Source organism: Camarhynchus parvulus, chromosome 12, assembly GCF_901933205.1.
Source record: "Camarhynchus parvulus chromosome 12, STF_HiC, whole genome shotgun sequence".
Classification (NCBI taxonomy): domain Eukaryota; kingdom Metazoa; phylum Chordata; class Aves; order Passeriformes; family Thraupidae; genus Camarhynchus; species Camarhynchus parvulus.
In genome coordinates this window covers 9,178,290-9,199,201 of record NC_044582.1, presented here as the reverse complement: position 1 = coordinate 9,199,201, position 20,912 = coordinate 9,178,290, and the positions used below count along the sequence as shown (strand labels likewise).

Below are 20,912 nucleotides of genomic sequence, written 5' to 3'. Positions count from 1 at the left end.
TATTGAGCTGGCTTTTAAATATCTCCTAGGCTAGAGATGTCCCCACCTCCCTGGGTCCTGCTCCAACATTTGACTGCCCTCGTGGTGAAGACATTTTTCCTTGTACATAATTGGGATTTCTTGAGCTGTAACTTGTGTCACTTCCCTCTCATTCCATCACTGGGCACCTCCAAGAGTCTGGCTCTGCTGTCACCACATGCTCCCACTGGAGACTTGTAGACAGCAACAAGATCCCCTCCTCTAAGCCTAAATAAGGCTTCTTAAAGATTCCTTCTCTTCTGAGGCTAAACAAGCCCAGATTTATCAGCCTCTCCTCACACATCTTGTCCTCCAGTACCCTAATTGTTTTGACAGCCCTCCTCTGGCCTTGGTCCAGAATGTCAATATTTTCATTTCACTGGGGAGCAAATTGGACCCAGTGTTTCAGATGTAGCCCCAAAACTGCTGAATGGAAGAGAATAATAACTTCTCTTTGGTTGCTGGCTATAATCTTTCAATACAGCTCAGTATGGGGTGGCCTTCTCCACCACAAGGTCACACTGCTGACCTATGTTCAGCTTGTCTGTGAGGATCCCCAGGTCCTTTTCTGCAAGGCTGCTTTCCATTCATTCAGTGCCCAGCCTTTAATGCTGAATGGGGTTACTCCACCACAGATGCAGAACTCCCCAAGCGCCTTTGTTGAAACTTCACAAGGTCCCTGCCAGTCCCTTTCTTCTGCACGTCAAGGTCCCTGTGAAAAGCAGCCTTCCATTTCCACCCTGAAAACTGGCTGAAAGTGCTCTCCATCCCATCATCCACACCACTAATGGAAAGGATCCACTGATATTATAAGCAACACTGATTTGTTATTCTTTCCCTTGAAGAATACAGATTCCTCTGATGCTTCTTGAGGTCAAAGTCCCTGATGATATGAACTAATGTCCTACCACAGAAGTCAGTCAAGGAACAAAGTTTGAAGCAAGTTTGACATCTGTCCAGTAGCCACAGATAACAGACATAGCTGGGAACATGAAAGGATCTGTTCTCTCAGCCTTAGCTCTAATAACCATCTGGTCCTTGTCCCTCCACCCTCCAGCATCTTGCATGCAGACATATGCCCACAGCCTGCAGAGCTGGTTAGGGAGAGCAAGGAAGCTGTTGAAAACATTACAGGAGGTTGCCAGCCCTTCTGCACTAACACAAAATGCAATTACAAGTTGCAGCTTGAACCTGCTTTCTGACATAGTGACAGGGTTATCGTGAATTTATATGAGCAGCTGTGAAAGCAGAGTTTGACCCTTGATTTGGGGATTGATTTATACAGGTAAAGGCTGAGTACAGTTGACAACTGCACAGAATCTTGAAATAACAAGAGTGGAACAACAGATGAAAGTAAGATGATTGTAAGATGAAATGAGCTGAGTTCACCAGGGCTATTTTCCCTTTCGTTTATCAAATTCACCAAAGTGAAACTTTTGTCCAAAAAGGACAAATTTTTTTTTATTCCTGATTATTGGGACCACTCATTCAAAATGCCTATCACATAGGCCCAACATTTTCAGCACCACATGAAAAACAAATTTAATAGTCCCCTCTCCTCATGGAGTGTATCTCTCACCTGAGAGGCAGAACTGTGGAAGGGAAGCCAGAAGGACTCAACCCTCATGGGAAGGAAAAGCCTTTTAAGTTCCTCGAATGGATGACCCATCTTTCTTCTGTCATGCTGTCTGTCTCTCAACAGTTAACAGTCAGCAGTGACAGCTGAGGAGCACGGTCTGGGCAGTGGGCAGAGCTGACATTGTGTCAAAGGGAGCTCTCTGTTCCTTCTGCGGCCGTGTCCACGCTCACTGGGACTGTTGTTCCAGCCTCACGCCTCCTTGTGTGAAGGCCAACAGCGAGGCTTTGTTCAAGAAGCAGCTGCTGAGAAGATGTCCTGTCTCATGGAACGACCAACTGACATCTCTCCCCCTGCTCTTTAGTAAGCAGTGAATTATTAGGAGAACTGGGGTGGGCTGCCTGGCCCATTTCTTTTGGAGTAAAAAGCCAGGCCCTCAGACCCCAGTGTGCCCCAAAAGGGATTCCCTCATAAAGTGGGCTTGAAACAAAGCCAGGGGAGCTGGCTCTGCAGCACCTTCTTCTCATCACCTGATGGAGTGAGGAAAGAGACTGGCTCATGCCAGAAGGTGGATGGGGCATGACTGGATTAAGATGTGTCCCAGCTCTGCTTCCCTCAGAGCTCACACTCCATCTCTGCTGGATGATGAGTGAGCTCAGTTCAGCCAGGGCCTGAGCCAAAGATCCTGTTCAACTGGATGACGTTGTTTACTCAATAACCTTTTGTTACAGGGTGGATACAAAGCAGTGAGGAAATGGTTGAGCAGTTGGGAGGAGCACAGTAACTGAGGAAATCACAACCATTCTCTTGCAAACTTTACTGCAGCCCAACATGATCATCCAGTGATGTCCACATAGAGGGGCAGTGATGAAGAAACATCTGCATTGTCTTTCCCCCATCCCAACAGTGCCTGCATCCAGCTCTGGGTTATAGCATGGAGCTAACCTGTCTGTCTTACCTCACTGACTGTACCACAATTAAACCTGACTTAAAAAATAATAATTGGTCAGGGTCAGATAAACAAATAGATTGCTTTGAGCAGCCTGGGTGCGGCTGGCAAGTTTTCATAGCTCACAGTAGATGACACTACGTGTCTGATTTCAGGTGCTCTTTCTTCTGTGCATCTGTGCTAAAGGTGTAGCCGGTCTGCACAATTTCCAAACTCCCTTGCCTAAAAGATAATGGTGCAAGACTATGTTTTCCCCACTTTTACATCAGCAGGGAAGTCCATGAAACAAATAAAGTCTCATGCCCCTGAGTGGAGTAGAGAGGAAACACCTCTGAGTATTCCCTGCACCTTTCCTAACCCAAACATTTAAAGCACAATACTACACTGCTGCATATGTGTGCTCCATCAGACACATCAGCTCTGTGGAGCCTTACTGTTTATTTATTTTTAGTTTGCTGTGGTCTAGCTGCTTCCTGGCCCCACAGTGCTGTTTCATCTGCCTTCACACGACAAATAAAAAAAATAAAAAAACCCACCAAAAACCAAACAAAGGCTGCATTTGCTTTCTAAGTCCTGTCTTCCTCCAGAGCAAGAGATGCTACAGGTATGTGCTTTCCTGACTCACCCAGAGTGTTCTTTCTGTTATGTAGTTGCTCCTCTCAAATGGAAACAACTCTGACTGCCCTGAAAGATGCCATGTGGTGCATGCAGAGATTTGGGACCGTGTGATCCCAGTGTGAATGAAGGGTGAGGGCTAAAACAGCAGAGATCGCTTCACCAGGGCAAGACTGGGCTGCAAAAGCCTGTTATGATCTCCTCAAAAATAACAAGAATAATGTGGAAACCTCCATTTAATAAAGCCCATCTCAAAGTGCTTACAACTGCCTGTTGTGCCACAGGATACTCCCCTAGGGCTGCACGGTGTTATGATACAGTTATGGGCACATTTCAGCATCATTATGTTATAGGAGGTGTATCCAGAGGACTTTTTCCTGCATGAGCTGTGGTCCCTCTGGGAGGTACCATCTCACAACCACCAAAAGAACCCAGGCTCATGCAGCAACCTGGGAGAAAGCAAGGGGAAATAGATGGTCCAGTTGAAAGATTGTGTTCATAATCTTGTTCAGTGCATGGGAAAAGTTGTATCTTAGCTGTAGCAATAATTTTATCATTTTTGTAATTTCAAAGAGGCTAAAACAGCACAACCCAGCTTCTTCAGCAAGTTGTGACTGCTGCTCTGAGATCCAGAGTTACAAGATCAGTGATTCCAGAAGAGCTGAAGGTTATAAACAGCTGATTTCATTTTGCCTGGATCTCCTTGGTGGCTGCAGGGTTGTATCCCAGCTCATCTCTTTCCATGAGAATCCCCACAGCCAAAACAGAGTTAGAGAAGGAGGCAGAACTAAGTTTACTCACTAGACATTTGTTTATAGGATGACTTTTCTCCAGGTTCTGAGTTGTCTCGCTGCCTAAGGAATTCCATGGTGTAGTGCAGCATCTGAACTCTCACCCTGCAATTGCATGCTGTGGTTTCAGCTCCTGTGTGCCCCACACAGGGGTAGCATTCCTCACCACTGCCTGGGGGGCAGATAAGCCTGTCTGCTGCCTTCATTCAACATCTGGAGAAGGAAAGGCAGGGAAAGGTTTGGGATTGCACTGAGCAGGGAGTCAAAACAGGGATAAAACAGCACTGGCAGTGCTGTACTGTCACAGACATTTCTTTTGTGAAAAATCCTCTCTTAGGATTTTCCTGCTGAAGCTGAGAAGTTCAGCAACCAGACATAAACAATAGGTTATCTGCTTCTGTGGAATGCAGCAGGTCAGTTCTGGATTGGCCCAGATTGAGTGTTTGGAGGTAATGGCCAATCCGGAACTGAGCTCTCTCGGACACAGTCCGAGAGAGCAAGGTTTGTTATTCATTCTTTACTTTCTATTCTTAGGTAGCTAGCAGCTTCTGGAAACTCTCCTTTTCTTTTTCTTTTTAGTATAGTTTAAATAGATGTTTATATCATAACTTAATAAATCAAGCCTTCTGATCATGGAGCCCATCTCGTCTCTTCCTTCACCCCGAAAACCTTGTGGCCAACCGGCGACACTGTACCAGCCAGGGCAAAGAGCCATCTCCTCTGGGGTCCCCTGTCAGAGGGACCTATAGCTCTCAGCTGGAAAAAAGTGAAAATGCCCACATCCCCTCGTAAGCCTCCTGTCAAAGCAAAGGAAACAGTGAGTGCCATTCTTCCCCACAGATCTGCAGAAAAGTGCTTCAAACCTTCCCTGCCCTGGGGCAATGGGCTCATCCAGAGGAAGCAGAGAGAGCAGATTGCCGTGGGTTAATGGGCCCACACCAGCACCAAGGAGCAGTGCTGCTGCTCCATGGGCAAACCAGCTCCAAATAACACTTGCCAAGGCTTTCCTGACTCCATCCCTGGAGACTGCCCTGAAGCCTGCCCAATCACAATGTCAGGGAATGCTGCTGTCCAGAACATTCCTGCGTGCTAATGTACGTGAGCTGTTACTTCACACTTACAGTGCTAACTCTTGTTCTTATTAATTCTGACATCCTTCTTGGTCATTTTCCCCTCCCAGTTTGACCATGTTTAGTTCTTTTTAATCTTTCTGTGTAGACCAATCCTTCCCAGTGCTATGAATAAATAAAAGCCTTCTGTTCTCATCAACAAAATGGTCTTTTAACAGTTGCAAGAACAACATAGCAATCACTTAGAAAAAAAACAAAACAAAAGCAGCTAATATTTGGTGCATTTAAAAATATCTGCTCCAGCTATTTTCTACATTTTAGAAATAAATCCTTCATTAAACAGAGAAAGCAGTGAAAAAATTAATGGAGAGAAGAAGCACCAGTGGGTGTCTGAGAGGGACCTGCTAACCCATCAGAAATGCTCACCACACACAAAGCAGCAGCAGCAGGGCTGCCAGAGCAAGCTGAACTTCAGTTAGAAACATCTAAGGAATGTGAATAAGCTGTTAGAGCTGCAACCTTCCCCTCTGCTTTGATCTGACATTAAACATAACTCGAGAGTGGGAAACTCAACAGCTTCAAAAAGGGTGACAGGGTCAAAGGTCTTCGTGTACCAGGACAGGTAGAGGGTTTATTCCTCGTGGAGAAAGCAGGATGAAAGTGCATCTGGTGGCTAGGAACTGCCACCAGGTTAGGGCTGAGAATTTCATCCTCCTCATCCTTATGTAAAACACACACAATACCCATAACTAGCATGAGCAAGTGCAAGTGCAAACGAAAAAGAGGGCTAATTTCAACTATGATTAAAAAGTGTAAGAAAAAAGTAAACACATTTTTGTGGTCCCTGTATCTTGCAAATGTGTTTCTGACTGCTATTAGTTGACATGTACTTTTGAAGGTGAAATTATGGTTCTTCTGGGCTCTGGCCACGTAATGCAACCATAGAGCATTAGATCTCAGCAAATGAGATGTTACAGGAAGAGAGACGAGGATGGCTGGAACATCATGTGCTTTACCAACTCAAAATGCTTGGTATGAGAAAACAAAGCCACATTCTCTAGCCTTTATTCTTGTTTTCCTTGGCTCTCAGCTTTACAGATCCCTAAAATTACTGTGTTAAAACTAAAGGAGCTGCAATCTGCAGCTGATTGAAGAACTGCAATATCACTCCACTTTGATGAATCCCCCACAGTTATTCTTTCTGAGAGCTTTCCTAAATTGATTGCCAATAACCTACTATGTTTGTATCTTTCTTCTGTCATCAGAATCTTGCCATAAAAAAATAATATTACTACAGAAATGAAGTTGAAAAGGTGAGATGTTGTTTCAAAATACCTAAACTTGCAGAAATAGCCAGGTGATCCCAGCAGTCTTAATTCTGCCATCATGAAGCTGCATGCCAAGCAAACCCAGAAATCATGGGAAACAGTTACCTGCCTGTTAAAAACACCTTATAAGAGACCACAGGAAAAAAATTGCTGTGTTACACAGAAATTCCATTCTCCTCTTTCACAGGGCTGATATAAACCAAAGCCATTTAATAATATTAGATGTAAGGTAAGGTTAAGAGGTCTTCTGGAATTCAATTTCCACCGTCACCATGGAAAATTTCTAATACATATCTATGAGGTCCAGCAGTCTTGTGATTACAATGAAATATCCCAAAGAATAAATGTTCAAATCTTCACATTCTGAGAAAAGTGAGCCAGAGGTACCTTACACTGAGGGGCAAGACTAAAACCCAAATTGGAGTGCACAGTGTTTGTTACTCTGTGAAGCACCTTTTGGGTCAAGCCTTGCATAAGAGGAAACACTGGTGCAGAGCAGCCTTTGGCAAGATTTAGGGCCCATGTGTGAGCTCCTACAGAGTCAGCAATAAAAATGGAAATTATTTTTCCTTCTTTTGACTGAAGGATAGACACAACATAAATCAATCAAGCCACACATACTCCAACCCTGGTAACTTCCCGAGTCATTTGGGAAATCTCGCTTGCCACACTGTGGAACTGCATTAATGATCTCATGGATAATGCACCTGTATTGGGAATTTTTATCCATGAGAATACCAGAACCTGAACAAATATCCAGGTCACGAAGTCTACATTGAGCTCACATGACTAAGAGCCATGGTATGAGGTAGGGAACAGACAGCTATTATAGTGCTAACCCTATTGAATAATTGATATTACCCAAAGATATCCAAAGGAAAGGACACAAAAGGGAACACACTGCTGAAGTGATTTGGAATAGATAAAATATTGGAGGAAAATTTTAAACCTCCCAGTCTGACCAGAGCAGTTTTAGCAATGGAGGCATTTATGTCCTTCAGCTTTCACTGGCATTTAGCTCAGAATGTAATTTGTATTTCATCAAAGTTTATCCTTCGTGGTTGCCTCTTTAAGTGCAAAGATTATTATACAGAGCCTAAAAGATGTTAATTGTCTTTCTAACTTACAGTGAATCAAGGCTCAGTTACATCAGCTCTTTGTGTAACACAACTGTGTTTCCATTGTTCTGCTTTCAGGTTCCTTTTCACCCTCTCCTCTTTACTGATCAGGAAAACGGAATTTACAATCAAAACTGTAGGTCTGACAGGGAGAACAAAGTTGTTAACTGACCCAAGAAATCAGATTTGTACTAATTGCACTGTTTAATCCAGCAATACTAGTGTATTCTAAAAAAAAAAAGCCCCAAACACCAAGAAATACTTATGTTTCTCCAGTGAAAAAGATGTTCAAGGAAAAAGAGAGCAAATAGTCACACAGCACAAAACATGCCTGACAGGAACACACATCTCAAAGATTCTTCTCCATCAACAGAGGAAGCATTCTCTGTATCAAATCCATGCAGTAAATAAATGTTTTATAATTTCTTCTTGATTTGTTGCTTCAACTAATGCTGTTTTAACTCTACTTCTTAAAACCTTTATCAAGCTTTATGGGAATGAGGAGCTAAAGCATGGTGTTAAACAAGAACAGAGAGCAATTGCAATCCTGGAGCTCAGTGACTTTTTCTATGGACTGGCTGTGGTCTGCTAACAGCAGGTGCAGGGGGAGCAGCATGTGGCCTCTTCCATCCCCCTTCCCATGAACTTTATGCCATACAGACAAACAGAGGGGGATGGAGACACTTCCTACTGGGATTACTGCAGGCTCCTGCTAGCCTGCCTCCAGCTCAGAAGGAAGTGCATCAAAATGAATGAATCAACACTCAGAAACACTCTGCCTACACAGGGAGAAAGAAACCTAGTGCTGAGTTAGGATAGTTCTGCACAGGTCAACTCTCTTTGTAAAGCTCAAAAATGGCATGTGATCAATTGTTCCAAAATAAATGTCACATGGGTTTTATTTCTTTTTCTTGCAAGCTGTCTTGAGGGCTAGATATTCTCTTTTTCAGAGAAAATATAGGGGTCATTTCTGCATATCAAGTGCAGTGCTGTGTTTAAAAGTGAGTCACAAGAGCAAGAGCAAGGGAAAGCCTTGGTGCCAAGATTAAGTGAGGTTTTGCCTTTCCTCTCACAGATAAATAGTGCAATGACTAATGTAGATTCAGGATCTTCAAACTCAAGTTAAACAGTCCTGTCTTTGAGGAGACCTTGGGGGCAGGTTTGATTCTTGGCTTCAGCCAAGTAAATTGCAGTATACTTCCCAATGTCAGTGGATAATCTGCCCAAAGGATATCAGATTTACACCAAGATTCATCCCATTTCACCCTGTCAGCTCAGAATCTGGCCTTGCATTTTGCCTGCTGCCATCATCAATCCCATTGATTCATTTTGCTGATACTGATACTGATGGAATGGCTGTCACAGGGAGCAGTAGTCTGCAATGATAAAATCAAAGCAAAGATCTCCAAGCACAAGGAAGTTATGAAGCTGCAAGGGTTTATGTGTGACAGGAGGCTACCAGAGAACCAGGATGGGTGGTTCAAATATGTTGCTGGGATGTCCCCATCCATGCACTGCAGGAGACCTGGTGACACCCAGCACATCTCCATCACAGCATGGGGCACAAAGCAGAGCCCTTCCAGCAAGAAGAGGCAGGAACACCTGGCCCAGCACTGTCCCACCCTGCTGGCTGAGGGCCAAAGGGGGCTGCTGTGCTGTCACAGCCTTGCACCCTCCTCAGAGGGTTTCTCTCAGAGCTGAGGCATGCACAGCCAGCTCCAGTCTCTGCTGGAGTGTGGAGATGTGCTCAAAGATGTCAGTGATACCTCCTTTCCTCTCCATGTCTCAAGGGTGCAGCTGTCTCATTGTATCAGTATATGAAAGCTGTGCTGACATTTCAGCCTCCCCTCTGGGATCACTTAGGACATTGACTGTGAATTCAGCAGAAATGGCTCCTGTTCCCACTTCCACAGTGGGCAATACCACTTCACCCCCAAGAGACAGGTGAAGAAGAAATAATCCCTTAGAGTGAGGTCAAACGGCTAAGGAAAACTCCAAGCAAACAGGGATAGCTTTTACAGATTAAATATGCAGATCCTGATAAAGCAACAGGTAATCATTTTTTCATTTATGTCTGGTTGTAAATATTTTATTGGCTCTTCTCTCACTGCTGAGTAGCTGTAATGGCATTTACTTCAGCAAAGGCCTGAGCTGCTGTAAATCAAGTACAGTTTTAGGCTACTCACCATGGTCATGGGCAAACACAAACAAGTTGAGTCCTGTCAGCTTCTGGGCCAAGTCGTCGTAGCGGCCGCAGTGCTCCCCAGCGCCGTGGGCAATGAACACCAGGGCTCTGAAAGGAGCATCAATGTACAGATCATTAACGTGCCAACCACCCTGCAAACACTGCAGAGCTGCAAGGGAAACCATTTAATTCAGTAACAGCATTTCAGACATCAGCAAACACCAGGCAGGTATAGAATTTGCAGAGTTTGTGTACAGGGGAAACCGTTGTCACCCTGGCCTGCCATTGACATGGCCTTCAACAGGTTGTTGTAGGATGGATTGCAGGGAAGGCAACTGCTCATGGGCCAGAGCCACCATGGACTGCTGCAAGTTCTAGATGCAGGTGGGCATCAGCATCAGTCCCTGAGCTGGATATCTCCGTGGGCTTGAGTTTCTACATGGCTTCTCCAGGGTAAGTGATGCCATCTGTTTATTTTGGGACTGGTATCTCTCTGCGATTCAAACACCAACACTGTCCTTACCTTTGTAACTTCAAACATTGTCTGATGCTCCAGAACAATCTAAGGTGGAATTTCAGCCAAAGAATAGGTCTCTAGCACTTTGCTTGGAGTTTGGAATTTTATCTTTTGACCCAGTTATGGTAATTTTACCATTCCAGTTTCTGCCCCAAAACAGTTGCTTCTCTTCTCTGATTAAAGTGACTCTTACACAGCCACTGTGCAGACCAAGATAATTAAAACTAGTCTAATAGACACTTATTTTTGCAAATACTTATATTTGAATATTCCAGTTTTATGAATAATACCTTACTTTTACTGGAATGTCATCAAATGGAAATGACTGAATTTGAACCTCCCCAGTGTTTCTGCTAGATAAAATAAGTATAGACTTGGGCTAGGACTATAGCAGAAGTAGCAATGAGATTACAGAAGTTCTGCTGGATTTGACAGGTAACTATTTAAACCCTAGTTTTAGCAACATAAACATAACTTGTTTGTTTAAAAGGACCATTTGTCCTTGCAACATCAGCAACCACAAAACCATTTGAAGGCTACAAGTTTGACATTTTCAGTACATGAACAGTGAAATATTACAAGAACTGACAACATAAAACAATGACAGCAGTTAACAGCTAGGGAATTCCTCAACTTTATCTGAACTGAGGTTTTGAATCCCTTTTTAGATAGTGTATTCACAGCAATGAACTGCTTAGGTCTTAAATATATTTAACTTAAAAAGCATGTTGGATGATGTAGAAACTCCTGTCCTAGCTCTTTAATTAGCACTTGCTTTGAAGCATTTGCCCAGCTGGACAATTTAAAAGAGCATCCATCTAGACCAGAAGGACTGTACAGAGTCCACTGCAAACACAAAAGCAACAAGGCAAAGATGCTCTGGTATCTGTCTAACACCAATTAGCAAGGGTGACATTAGGTCATGTACCATATTTAACTTGCTGTGCCTTACAAATCCTCTTTAGTGTCACTGAAGGTTGCAAAACAATCCATGTGAAGCAGCCATTCCTTCCTTTGTCATTGGCCCTGATCAATTGATTTGTCAAGTTATCAATGCACCTGGCAGACAGACTGATTTTTGGAGTGCAGGATCTATAATTATACCTCCAAATACTGAAGAAAGTGAGACATTGCTTACTCAGTGGAGAATATTAACTTTCTTCCTGTGGGCCCATTGCCCTGATATGCAACAGACTCAGCCAGGCTAAGTCTCTCTGCCACACCTCCTACTCCCACACCTCCTACTACCTTCAAGCATGACAGCTTCCTTGCTCAATGTCTTACTTAAGCTCTTTAGGGGACCTATGTTTGTTCTGCTGACTAGGCACAGAGATAAAGGTGCACCTTGGCTAGCTGAATAAAGCCCTTCATTTCTCAGAGAAATATTATTTGAATTAATGCACTAAATGGCATTGAGTGAATGAAACCTAATGGGGAGCTGGCAAAGAGATCTCTTCCAGAAAATTCTTAGTTCTGCATCCCTGTGACAGCAAAGTCCTTGTTTTGCTTTTATTCACACTGATACAGCATCCTTCTAGATGCTAAGAGCCCTCACTTTATGTGAAACCAAGGGAGAAAAGATAAAAACCCAAAGCTTCAGAGAGGCAAGGTGTTCCTGTGACCTCTCCTTCCACCTGGAACACAATTTCCAGGTGTCACAGAACTGAGCCTTTGCACACCACAGGGAACAGACCTGGGTTATTATTTGTCTGCAAAATACTAAATAAAACCCCTGAGCCTGTTTGTGCCTTAAGAGCTCCAATGACAGTAGCTGCTGAAAGGATTTAGATACTTTTGAAAGTTTTGTCCTATCAATAATCATAAACAAGGCATAAAATTTCCAATTTGTTACACTGAAACAAAATCAGCCTGTCCTGTTGTTCAGTAAAAAGTGAGAGTGGCTTTACTGACTAAAAACTAGGTCACATCTACAGAGCTCTTCAGCTCCAGCTTTCAGGTCTAAGCACAAGGGCCACATATTGAACATAACCTTCAAAAACTGAAATTAGTATGAGTATCATCTGAACAAGGATTGAAGGATTTGGCTCTTTCACTTAATCTCCAATTTTCCACTACAAAGTAAGTTAAAACTTGGCAAATAATACCTGAAGGCAGTGTAACAAATACGATTGAACATATTTTCACTAGCAAGCTGCCAGGAAAATACAACAAACTATTAGATTGACTGACAGCAATTATTTCCTGTATGTAAACATTTTTGCAGATATCCCTACTCTTAAGTCACAGTCTTCCTTTTCCTTGCCACAATGGCTGGAATAACAGATTATCAGAGATTGCTTTCAACAGAGTCATTTAAAATTAATATGGATCATGCAGTGTTTGTGGTTTTGCAGGACTGCAGTGCCTCTCTGTGCAGTCTCAATGAGAATTTTGTTCAAAAAAGGTTGAGAATGAGAATTTTGTTCAAAAAAGGGGAGAAATTTCTTCACCTCCAGCTCTTGCAGTTGTGCTGCTGAAATCCTGGCAAGTTTGCAGGTAGAAAACATTGTGCACAGCCTGCAAAGCCCTCTGCAAAGTGACCTGTGCCTGGATCCCTGCTGGTTCTAATGTCTCTGACCACAGGCACAGAAAGCTCATGTAACTCTGGATGCTTCAGCTGGTTTTGGCTGGTGGAACTGTGGTTGCTCAACACCTCGAATCAGCAGGGCTTTGGCACCTGCTCAGGGCAGCAGCTCCTCCCAGGGCAGCAGGACTGCCCCGCTGCTGGGCTGGGTCTGAGCACAAAGCTGAGGTGTGAGTGGGGTGTGACTGGGTCCCACGCTCCTGCTCTCACCCAGCTCTGCAACAGCAATCACGGGCTATTGGAGGAAACCACTTTATTGACTGCTGCTTGCAAAAGCAACAGATGGTTTTTGCAGATTCCTGCCCTTCCCATGGCCTTTATCACCTCCTCCTCCTGCCCCCTCCCCACTGCAGGTTTCTGCCTCCTGGTACTGCACAGCTTGGCAAACAGATGCACTTGCTTATTACAACAAGAAGGCAGAATAATATTTGTCTTTAATATTCAAATCAACTACTGGCTGTATTTAGTTCTCTTCCTTGATGAGGTTATATGCACCTGTGACCTGGGCCTGCTCCCACATCTCCCCTGACTGCTATCAGTCCCTCCTATATTGCAGCTGCAGTCTGTTAAGCTTTGTGAAACACAGCAATGCCACACCTGCAGTTAATACAAAGCACCTGCAAACACCCCCTGTCCTTTATTAGGGAGGGTGGGAATTATGGAGGCCAGGCTGCAACACAGTCAGTGTGCACAAATTCATATGAACTCCTTGTTCTCTTCTGTCCTGCCTCTTGGAGAGGTCACCACCTGATCCAAGCTTTACCTGTGTCCAAGCCATCCCTATTTCTCACTGTAGCTTCACATCAACTAATATTTCTCTTCTTGTGTAAGCAGCAGATTTGCAGGGCAGGGTCATGCTTTAGATTGCAGTTCTAGGTAGAGAGACACTACCAGGTTTAAAGGTTCTCACTTTCTGTTCTGCTGTCTTTTTTGCCAATTGCTCAGAGATACAATTCCACAGTCAACTGGAGGAGAACAATTCTAGGTAAAATAAATTGTAGCACTGGACTTAACATACATGAGCAAGAGCCTTCTTAAACCAAGACTGTTAGAAGAAAAATAACTGAAAACACACCCAGAAAGCTGCTGTGCTGTGACACTTTGCAGGCCTGAAACACCACTCAGGGCTTGGGTCCTGCTGGGCAAAGACCCATGTTCTTGCTTTGCTTTGAACAAAATTCATGTTGGAACTGAGCTAGACAAAGAAGGTTGCAAGCAGGATGGTGTGACTTTAACATTTTGTGTCCTCTGGGGACAAAGCCACTTCTCTGGGACCCCATGCTTGCTCTTTTATTGCCAGAAAATAACCCAAAACATTAGAGCTGAACCAAAGAACGGAAGACAAGCTTCCTATGACTGCAGATATGAAAAATGCAATCTTTTCCACCCCATTCAATAGCATCCCTCTTCAGAATAATATTTAAGTACTTGCCTTAACCTCAGGAAACTTTCTTCAACACATGAAAGTCAACAGGACTCTCCAAGTACAGGATGAAAGTTAAAAAAGGATTTATAAATGCTGTCTGGAATAAGGACTGATTTAATCACACACAGAAGTGATTTCCTGAAGCAAGGCCTCACAACTTAAGCATATACCATGTTATTCTATGTTAGGCAACTGTGCTTTTCATTTGGTCTTATGGATGTTGTTACCAGAACCAGATCAGCTTTAACAAAGAACATCTGACTTGCACAGTTTTGAATTCTAGACGCTGAATTCCTAAAGTAGTTTTTAAAAACAAACTGACAGGAAAGCTCTGAGCCAGCTGAGCTGCCAGAAAAATGACTGGCTTAAGTACATTTTGTTGTGTGGTTTGAGCTGATTTATCAGTCCCTTTGTAGCTGAACAATTAATTTTTATTTACCAAAACCTGGTGACATTTTTGGACAAGCAAGTGGATAGTCACTCACAGATCTTTTGGTGTGTTAAAAATGTTATGTGTGTATTTTGCTTCCAAAGTATATTATAATGGAAAGTCACTAGAAGATGCTCATTCTTGTGTTAGCTGGGTGAATGGACCTCACTATGAGGATTAGCTATCTATCATATAATAAGATCTGTTGAGGTTTAAGTGTCAATCTAATTTTCTACCCTTGGTATTTGCTTAAAGGTTACAAAAAAAAAAAAAGAAAAAAGAAAAAATCCAGCTAATACTTTACAAGAACATGTAATGAAGAATAAAGTTTTTGTTCACTATCGGTGATTTTTTTCCTTTTCTGGAGGGTTCTTCAGGCCCTTGCTCCGAAGTTTGGAAAGGCGATTGTCTCTTCTCTTCGAGTCAGTTTTTGCCTTCTTTTTTCTGGAGGTGATTTGTGCCCCAAGACAACCCTGAAAAAACTTGGGCCATGTGTAGGGGTTACAAAAAGCTATAGTAACCTCACTCATGTTATGAATGCTTGTGACCTACACACTTAACCATGAGTTCAGCCTAGTGTCTCCAGTTGGACAGGAATATTTATGGAGTCAGGTGTTCCCTTCATGGCATCCTTCTGCCTCTAGGAAACATCTGAGCTATGTCCCCCTGAAGGTGCAAGAGGGAGTGACTTTTCTCCCAATTCCAATCCATGTTTCAAGGAGTCATTACACCCAAGGGCAATTCTGGTTCTCTTGCTCAGGTTTTTGCATTCTCAGCCTCTGCCCTCCTGCCCCACAGCTTTGCCCTCCTCCCCAGGCTCTGGGGAGCCACCTCTCTCCAGCAGCTCTATCACTGCTTTTCCCAGTTCAGGGAAAAAAGCAAATCAGAATGTCAGTAGCCTGGAGCTGAGTCTCTAGCAACCTTCTCTCCAAATCACAGACCATACAGCATTATCATGGATGCCTCACAGAGCTCTGAATCTGGAGGAGTTTATCTCATGCAAAACCTTTATGCATGAAAGAGCCTGTCAGAGGAACCTTCACTGTGCTCACAATACACAATTTCTGCTTGACTATACAGAGCCTGTGGGGCTTGAGGGTTCTGTACAGTGGTGTTTGATGTGGTTTGATCTAGACTAGTAGAATCAGTAGCTGTATTCCTGTCCAGATCTTAAATTGGTATTTAAAAAATAAACCTCTTCAGCAAGCTCTGCTTCCTGCTTTCTTTCCTCATTTCCTCAGGCTTGGAATTTCCCATGCAAGCCCCTCCAAAGGGGCTGCTGTTAGTTTAAGCCCCATCGTACTGTCTTACACCATAGAGATTTAGGGCTCAGTCTTAAAACCTGTGCCTGCTCCTGTAAGCAACCCTCTTGCAACGTGTCTGCAAGCCTGGTCTCATCAGACATCTCAAAATCACAACTCCTCACAAGAACAGAGTTAGGAGGACATTTCAGAACTGCCATGGAATGAAACTGTGCAGAAGGAGTAACATGGCTAAGTTTTCCAACCCCCTCAGAAAGCGCAGACATCATAAATCAGCAGAGCAGAGACAGATCCGGTTAGTACAAATATATTTCATAACAAAAGGTTCAACAGGATCCAGCTAGAGCCAGCACAAAACAATGTGCAGAAATAGTTTAAGCTGATTTATTGTAGTTTTTCAAAAAGCAAGCCCTCACTGAGAATAACTCATGAGAGGTCTAATACCAGGAGAAGGGAGGAAGGAAATTTCAGGTGGGGGTGGCAGAGAAAGAATTATTGGGTCCTTGCAACTGCATAGCTCTGGCTAAATCTCTGCAAAGTTATCATTTGAGATCAGCTGTATTTAGTTTCAAGGAGGCTTTGGAGTAGTATTTGAGGGGACATAAAGCTGAAATCAGAGGTGAAATGCCTGGTGTGTAGCTTGAAATTCATGGGTTGGATCTTCCCACCCCGTTCTTGAATCAAACAGAGGAGGAGGGATTCTAGGGTTCCATGGACTGCTCTGGGGGGACACTCCTCCACTTTGATATCAGAGATGGGATTTGCCTTGCGAAATCCCTGGAGGCTTGGGCAACCCAGGGCTGGATCTGAGCTTTCCTGTGGCTGCTGCCATTCTACAGAGCACAGGAAGCCTGCAAAGAAGGATTATGACTTCTGCTTCCAACAAGAAAGGGGGTAGGCATTGTCACACACACAGGACCAAGGAAGGGATGATGTGGGGGGACAGAACTGCCCCAGGACCTGACTGGGAGGAATGCTGGAGTTGGATATCCCAGTCCTGTGCTTTGTCTGCTTCAGCCCTTGCTCAGTACAAGGGTTACAAGGGAGATGAAATGGAGGTCATATCTCCCAAGGGGAGCTACAGGGAGTGATGCACAAAGTAGTCAGTGTCTGTCTAAAAAAACTGTGCAAAACATTGCTTAAATAGAAGACATCAGCTGCAAAATCTGAAGTCAACCTGAAACCGCTCCCAAATTTTTTAGATTAGCTTTAGGGTGTGGAGGGAGAATATGGCAAGAAACGAAAGAGTTTCTGGCACAGATCCCCTTGGAAATCAGGAAAAATAAAGTACTTCTGGTTAGTTTGATTAAAAATTTATTTTGACTTGGAAGCACAGCCACTGCAGGGCCACCACTCTCAATGGAGCACCAACAGACAGGGAGTAAGAGCAAGAACAGTTTTCACAGACTCTCCCTCCTCTTCACTTGCACTGAATGTTTAATGATTTCCAAAGGGACAAAAATGAGTGTTTAGCCAGTCGTGTAGCAGTTTCTTCTTGAAATCAAAATGCAGACACTGCCTAGTGAGCCAAAGCCTTGGAAATAGGAAGGCCTGTGTGGTGAGATGGACTGTCCTTTCCAAGCATGAGAAAGCTGCAGCTGAAGGGCAAGAATGTTCTGCACTGTCACTATCACTGAAACTCAGCATTACTCACTAGTTCAGTACTACACCTGCTCTCTGAACAAAAAAGGGGGTTTTAAAATAAAAGTATGTCTCTGTTTCAAAGTAGCTGTGCAAAACCAGTTCCTTTTTACTGAACTCCCTTGAAGTCTTGGCATATTCAGAGCATTGGAACCTGCTCCAGTGACAAGTCATTATTGCTGCTGAAAGTTCATAGCCTGAAATCCAACTCAACCCTAATAGAAGGGAAGCTTCCTAGAAAGGAACAAGGTGTGTTTCATTGAGGGATGAGCTCAAGCCACGCAAGAGTGCTCCTTACATGGCATCCCAGCCACATTTTTACAATTTAATCTCACTTTTTGGCATAGCACAGAAGATGGAAATTGACAGCAGTATTCAGTTATTGAGGTGAGGAGTTTTAGATACGCCCCTGTAGCTTCCAAATGATGGAAATTATTTTATTTAGTAAAGCCATCCCCCTGGTTAGATCCACACAAGTACATGGTAATGTTTAAGTCCTTAGGAACATGCTGCTTGCTTGGTTGTTTTAAAATATTTGTTAAGAAGGGCTTGTGGTGTGAGACAAATAATCAAGTGCTCCAGAGAATACCACATCTAAATATTAAGTGGCACCTGCTGAAGTCCTGTAAGACAAGTCTGGAGGCTTCTTCTGACCTCAAATCTTTTGCAAGGTATTTTTATGCAGGACATCACTCATACTCTGAACCCAGGTGCACCAGAGGTTCTTCAGAGTCAATTCCCCCCCCTCAAATCAATGGTTCTTAAAAATGGGCTTTTCCATGGTTCAGACTAGCATGACTCTGATCACCTCCAGCCTCAAGTTGCTACTTCAGGGAGTGGTAGTACAGACAACTCATGACCAGCAGTGCTGAAAAAGTTGTCTCAGGAAGAATTCAGCTCAGCACCCCAGCACCTGTGCAGGGAAGGGACTGAAAAGCCCACACCTGGCACAAGAGGGTCAGAACATTTCTGAGCTATTCCTGCATATTCCTGAAGTACTTTGATCAGGCATTTGGGGCTTATGTGGGCAAATCTTCACTAGCTTGGAATCATAGAATGGTTTGGGTTGAAAGGGACCTTAAAGATCAGTTAGTTCCAACCCCCCTGTCATGGTCAGGGACACCTTCCAGGAAGAGAGCTGTGAATAAAGAAGGAGCAAGAAAGGAGATGGCACTTTACCTGTTCTGTGAAGTCAAGATGCTATGTTATTACAACTTTTTAATGAAGCACTGTCAGTGCAATTCCTAGTTGTATGGCGATGGTTTAAAGAAAGACTTCAATTCCCTGAAATACTTAGACCCAATAGTACTGTTAGTGGCCAGGCAATTCCACTCCTAATGTGGAACTCCTGATTACTCCCTGCACTGAGTCAATTGCCCATCCTCACTTTTACCTTCCTGATCCAATTTTGTCAGCAGTCCTCCGTGTTGGCAGAGATCTTAATTGGTTTTCCTTAACTAACTGACAAACTCATTATAAGTTCAGATGTCAGAGGTAGCATGGGTCTCTAAATTGCCAAGTTTTTCCACATGGTTTTCCAAAATCTGGGGTGGAATTATCCCATAAACTTAGAAGCTCAGGGATTTATTTCTTAATCATAAAGGGCTTATGTATATTTTAACATATTTTGAGATTAAACACATTAATTTCCAGCGAAATCTTGGCACATCCCAGTGCTGCACTTCAGCCTTGCCCAGCTATGAGAGGAATCTTTGCAGCAAGAGGCTTTACAGGCTCTGTCAAAATCAATATCAGCAGCTACTCCTCTGGGAAATTAGGAATGTCACAGGCAAAGCATTTGCCAAGGCTTTCAGCATGTTCCAATTAATTTACTATTCCATGCTTGCTGTAGACCTGAGGTAGGGAGGAAAGTTGAATGTAAGCAGTTCTACATGAGGCATGGAATGCTGCTAAGACAATGATCCCTGCAACAGGAGCTTTAAAGGCTGAAATGTTTATTCATGTTTTGGACCAAAGTGAATTTTAGTCACAGGTGAGGTGCAATGGTTTACCTACAGATGACTTAAGAGTTGGATACAGACTTCAGCCTATGGCTGCCAAATCAATATGTGTTATTTCTGGGCTGCACTGAGCTAATCTGGGTGTCCAAAGGCTTTAGCTACTGCAGGCTTGGTTCCTAAAATGTTATTTTATTTCTAAGACCCTGGCAGCTTCACCTCTCTCAGTAAGGGCTGCCATGCTAACACAAATAAGGAACCTACCTGCCTTGAGTTTTAATCACTGCCCTGGTGATTTGCTCTCAGAAAGGGCTGGATGTAATAGCTTTAAGCTCCAAAATGTGAATGGGGACCTGTCTAACTGGAGGTGCAACTACTAGAATAAAGATGGGTGGTAACAATAAAAAAAAAAGAGTATTTAGCTAGATGAATCCTTGGCTGCAATCATTTCAGATACAGGCAAAGAAAGCCAAAGGCATATGGGATGTCTTTTCTGCAGAAAAAGCTTAAAATAGAAAAGGAAATCAATACTCATTTACAGTATCTGGCAGTCACTGAACCAAAACATACATGTACACCTACAGCAGAGCAGAAATAACAACATTTATTTAAACCACAAGCTGTTATTCTGCTGCAGGAATGCTGTGTTTCATGTGGAACACTTCACCAGAGACTGTACCACATATTTCTGACCATTTTCAAAAAGCCTCAACAACATCCAGACCAAATACTCTCAATACCACAGTTATTAATCCCACCAGCTTCGACTCCTTCGATTCCTGGCAAAGAAAGAGTGAGAGCTGGTGTGGAGGAGAATGTGCCCAGCAGGAAGCAAACCTCTGATGGGCAGGACCCTTAAATAATGCTTCAGAACAGAAATGTAAACCTGTGTGTAAAAACGAGGCAATGTTTCCACTATGCAAAATTACAGGCTTCAAAGGAAGGAATAGAGTTTAACAAATCAGCATTCCCCAAACACCGAAAGTGAAATGAAATGTAAACAAAGTGAATCTGCTGATTGCTTGTTTTTTTTTCCATTCCCCAGCTCTGAGAAATGTGACCAGTAAATAAACAGGATAAATAATAACAGCAGCTGGCTTTTGTACAACACTCCTCATACAGAAAACCCAAAATGCTCTACAAATGGTGCAACCAGGCCGCTTGCAGAGGTCACACAAGGCAGAGATGAGTGGCACCTCAAGACATTCTCTGATCCATTTCCCCACCCAAGCAAGGATCAACCCTTCTTCCCACTGCCACATAAACTGAAGCACAGAGGTAAAAAGCCTTTCCTGTGGCAGCACAGCATGCCAGAGGCAAGGATGGACACACAGTGTGAGTAAAAACCTGACTCTAAAGCAGCCAGCAGGAGCTCAACACCAGAGTTCAGATATCACCATGGGCTCCCTGTGCTACCAGGAAGGGGGCCACAGTGAACCTGGAA

The 20,912-nt window shown here is 43.5% G+C and overlaps 1 protein-coding gene across 2 annotated transcripts in view; it reads right to left on the bottom strand.

The window, feature by feature from the left end:
- Positions 1–20,912, bottom strand: part of MGLL (monoglyceride lipase) — a 58,803-nt gene that overhangs the window by 28,159 nt on the left and 9,732 nt on the right. For both annotated transcript variants that reach the window (XM_030956928.1, XM_030956927.1), the window contains exon 3: positions 9,652–9,758. In XM_030956928.1, the coding sequence (XP_030812788.1) occupies positions 9,652–9,758 (107 nt within the window). The remainder of the gene's footprint in view (positions 1–9,651; positions 9,759–20,912) is intronic.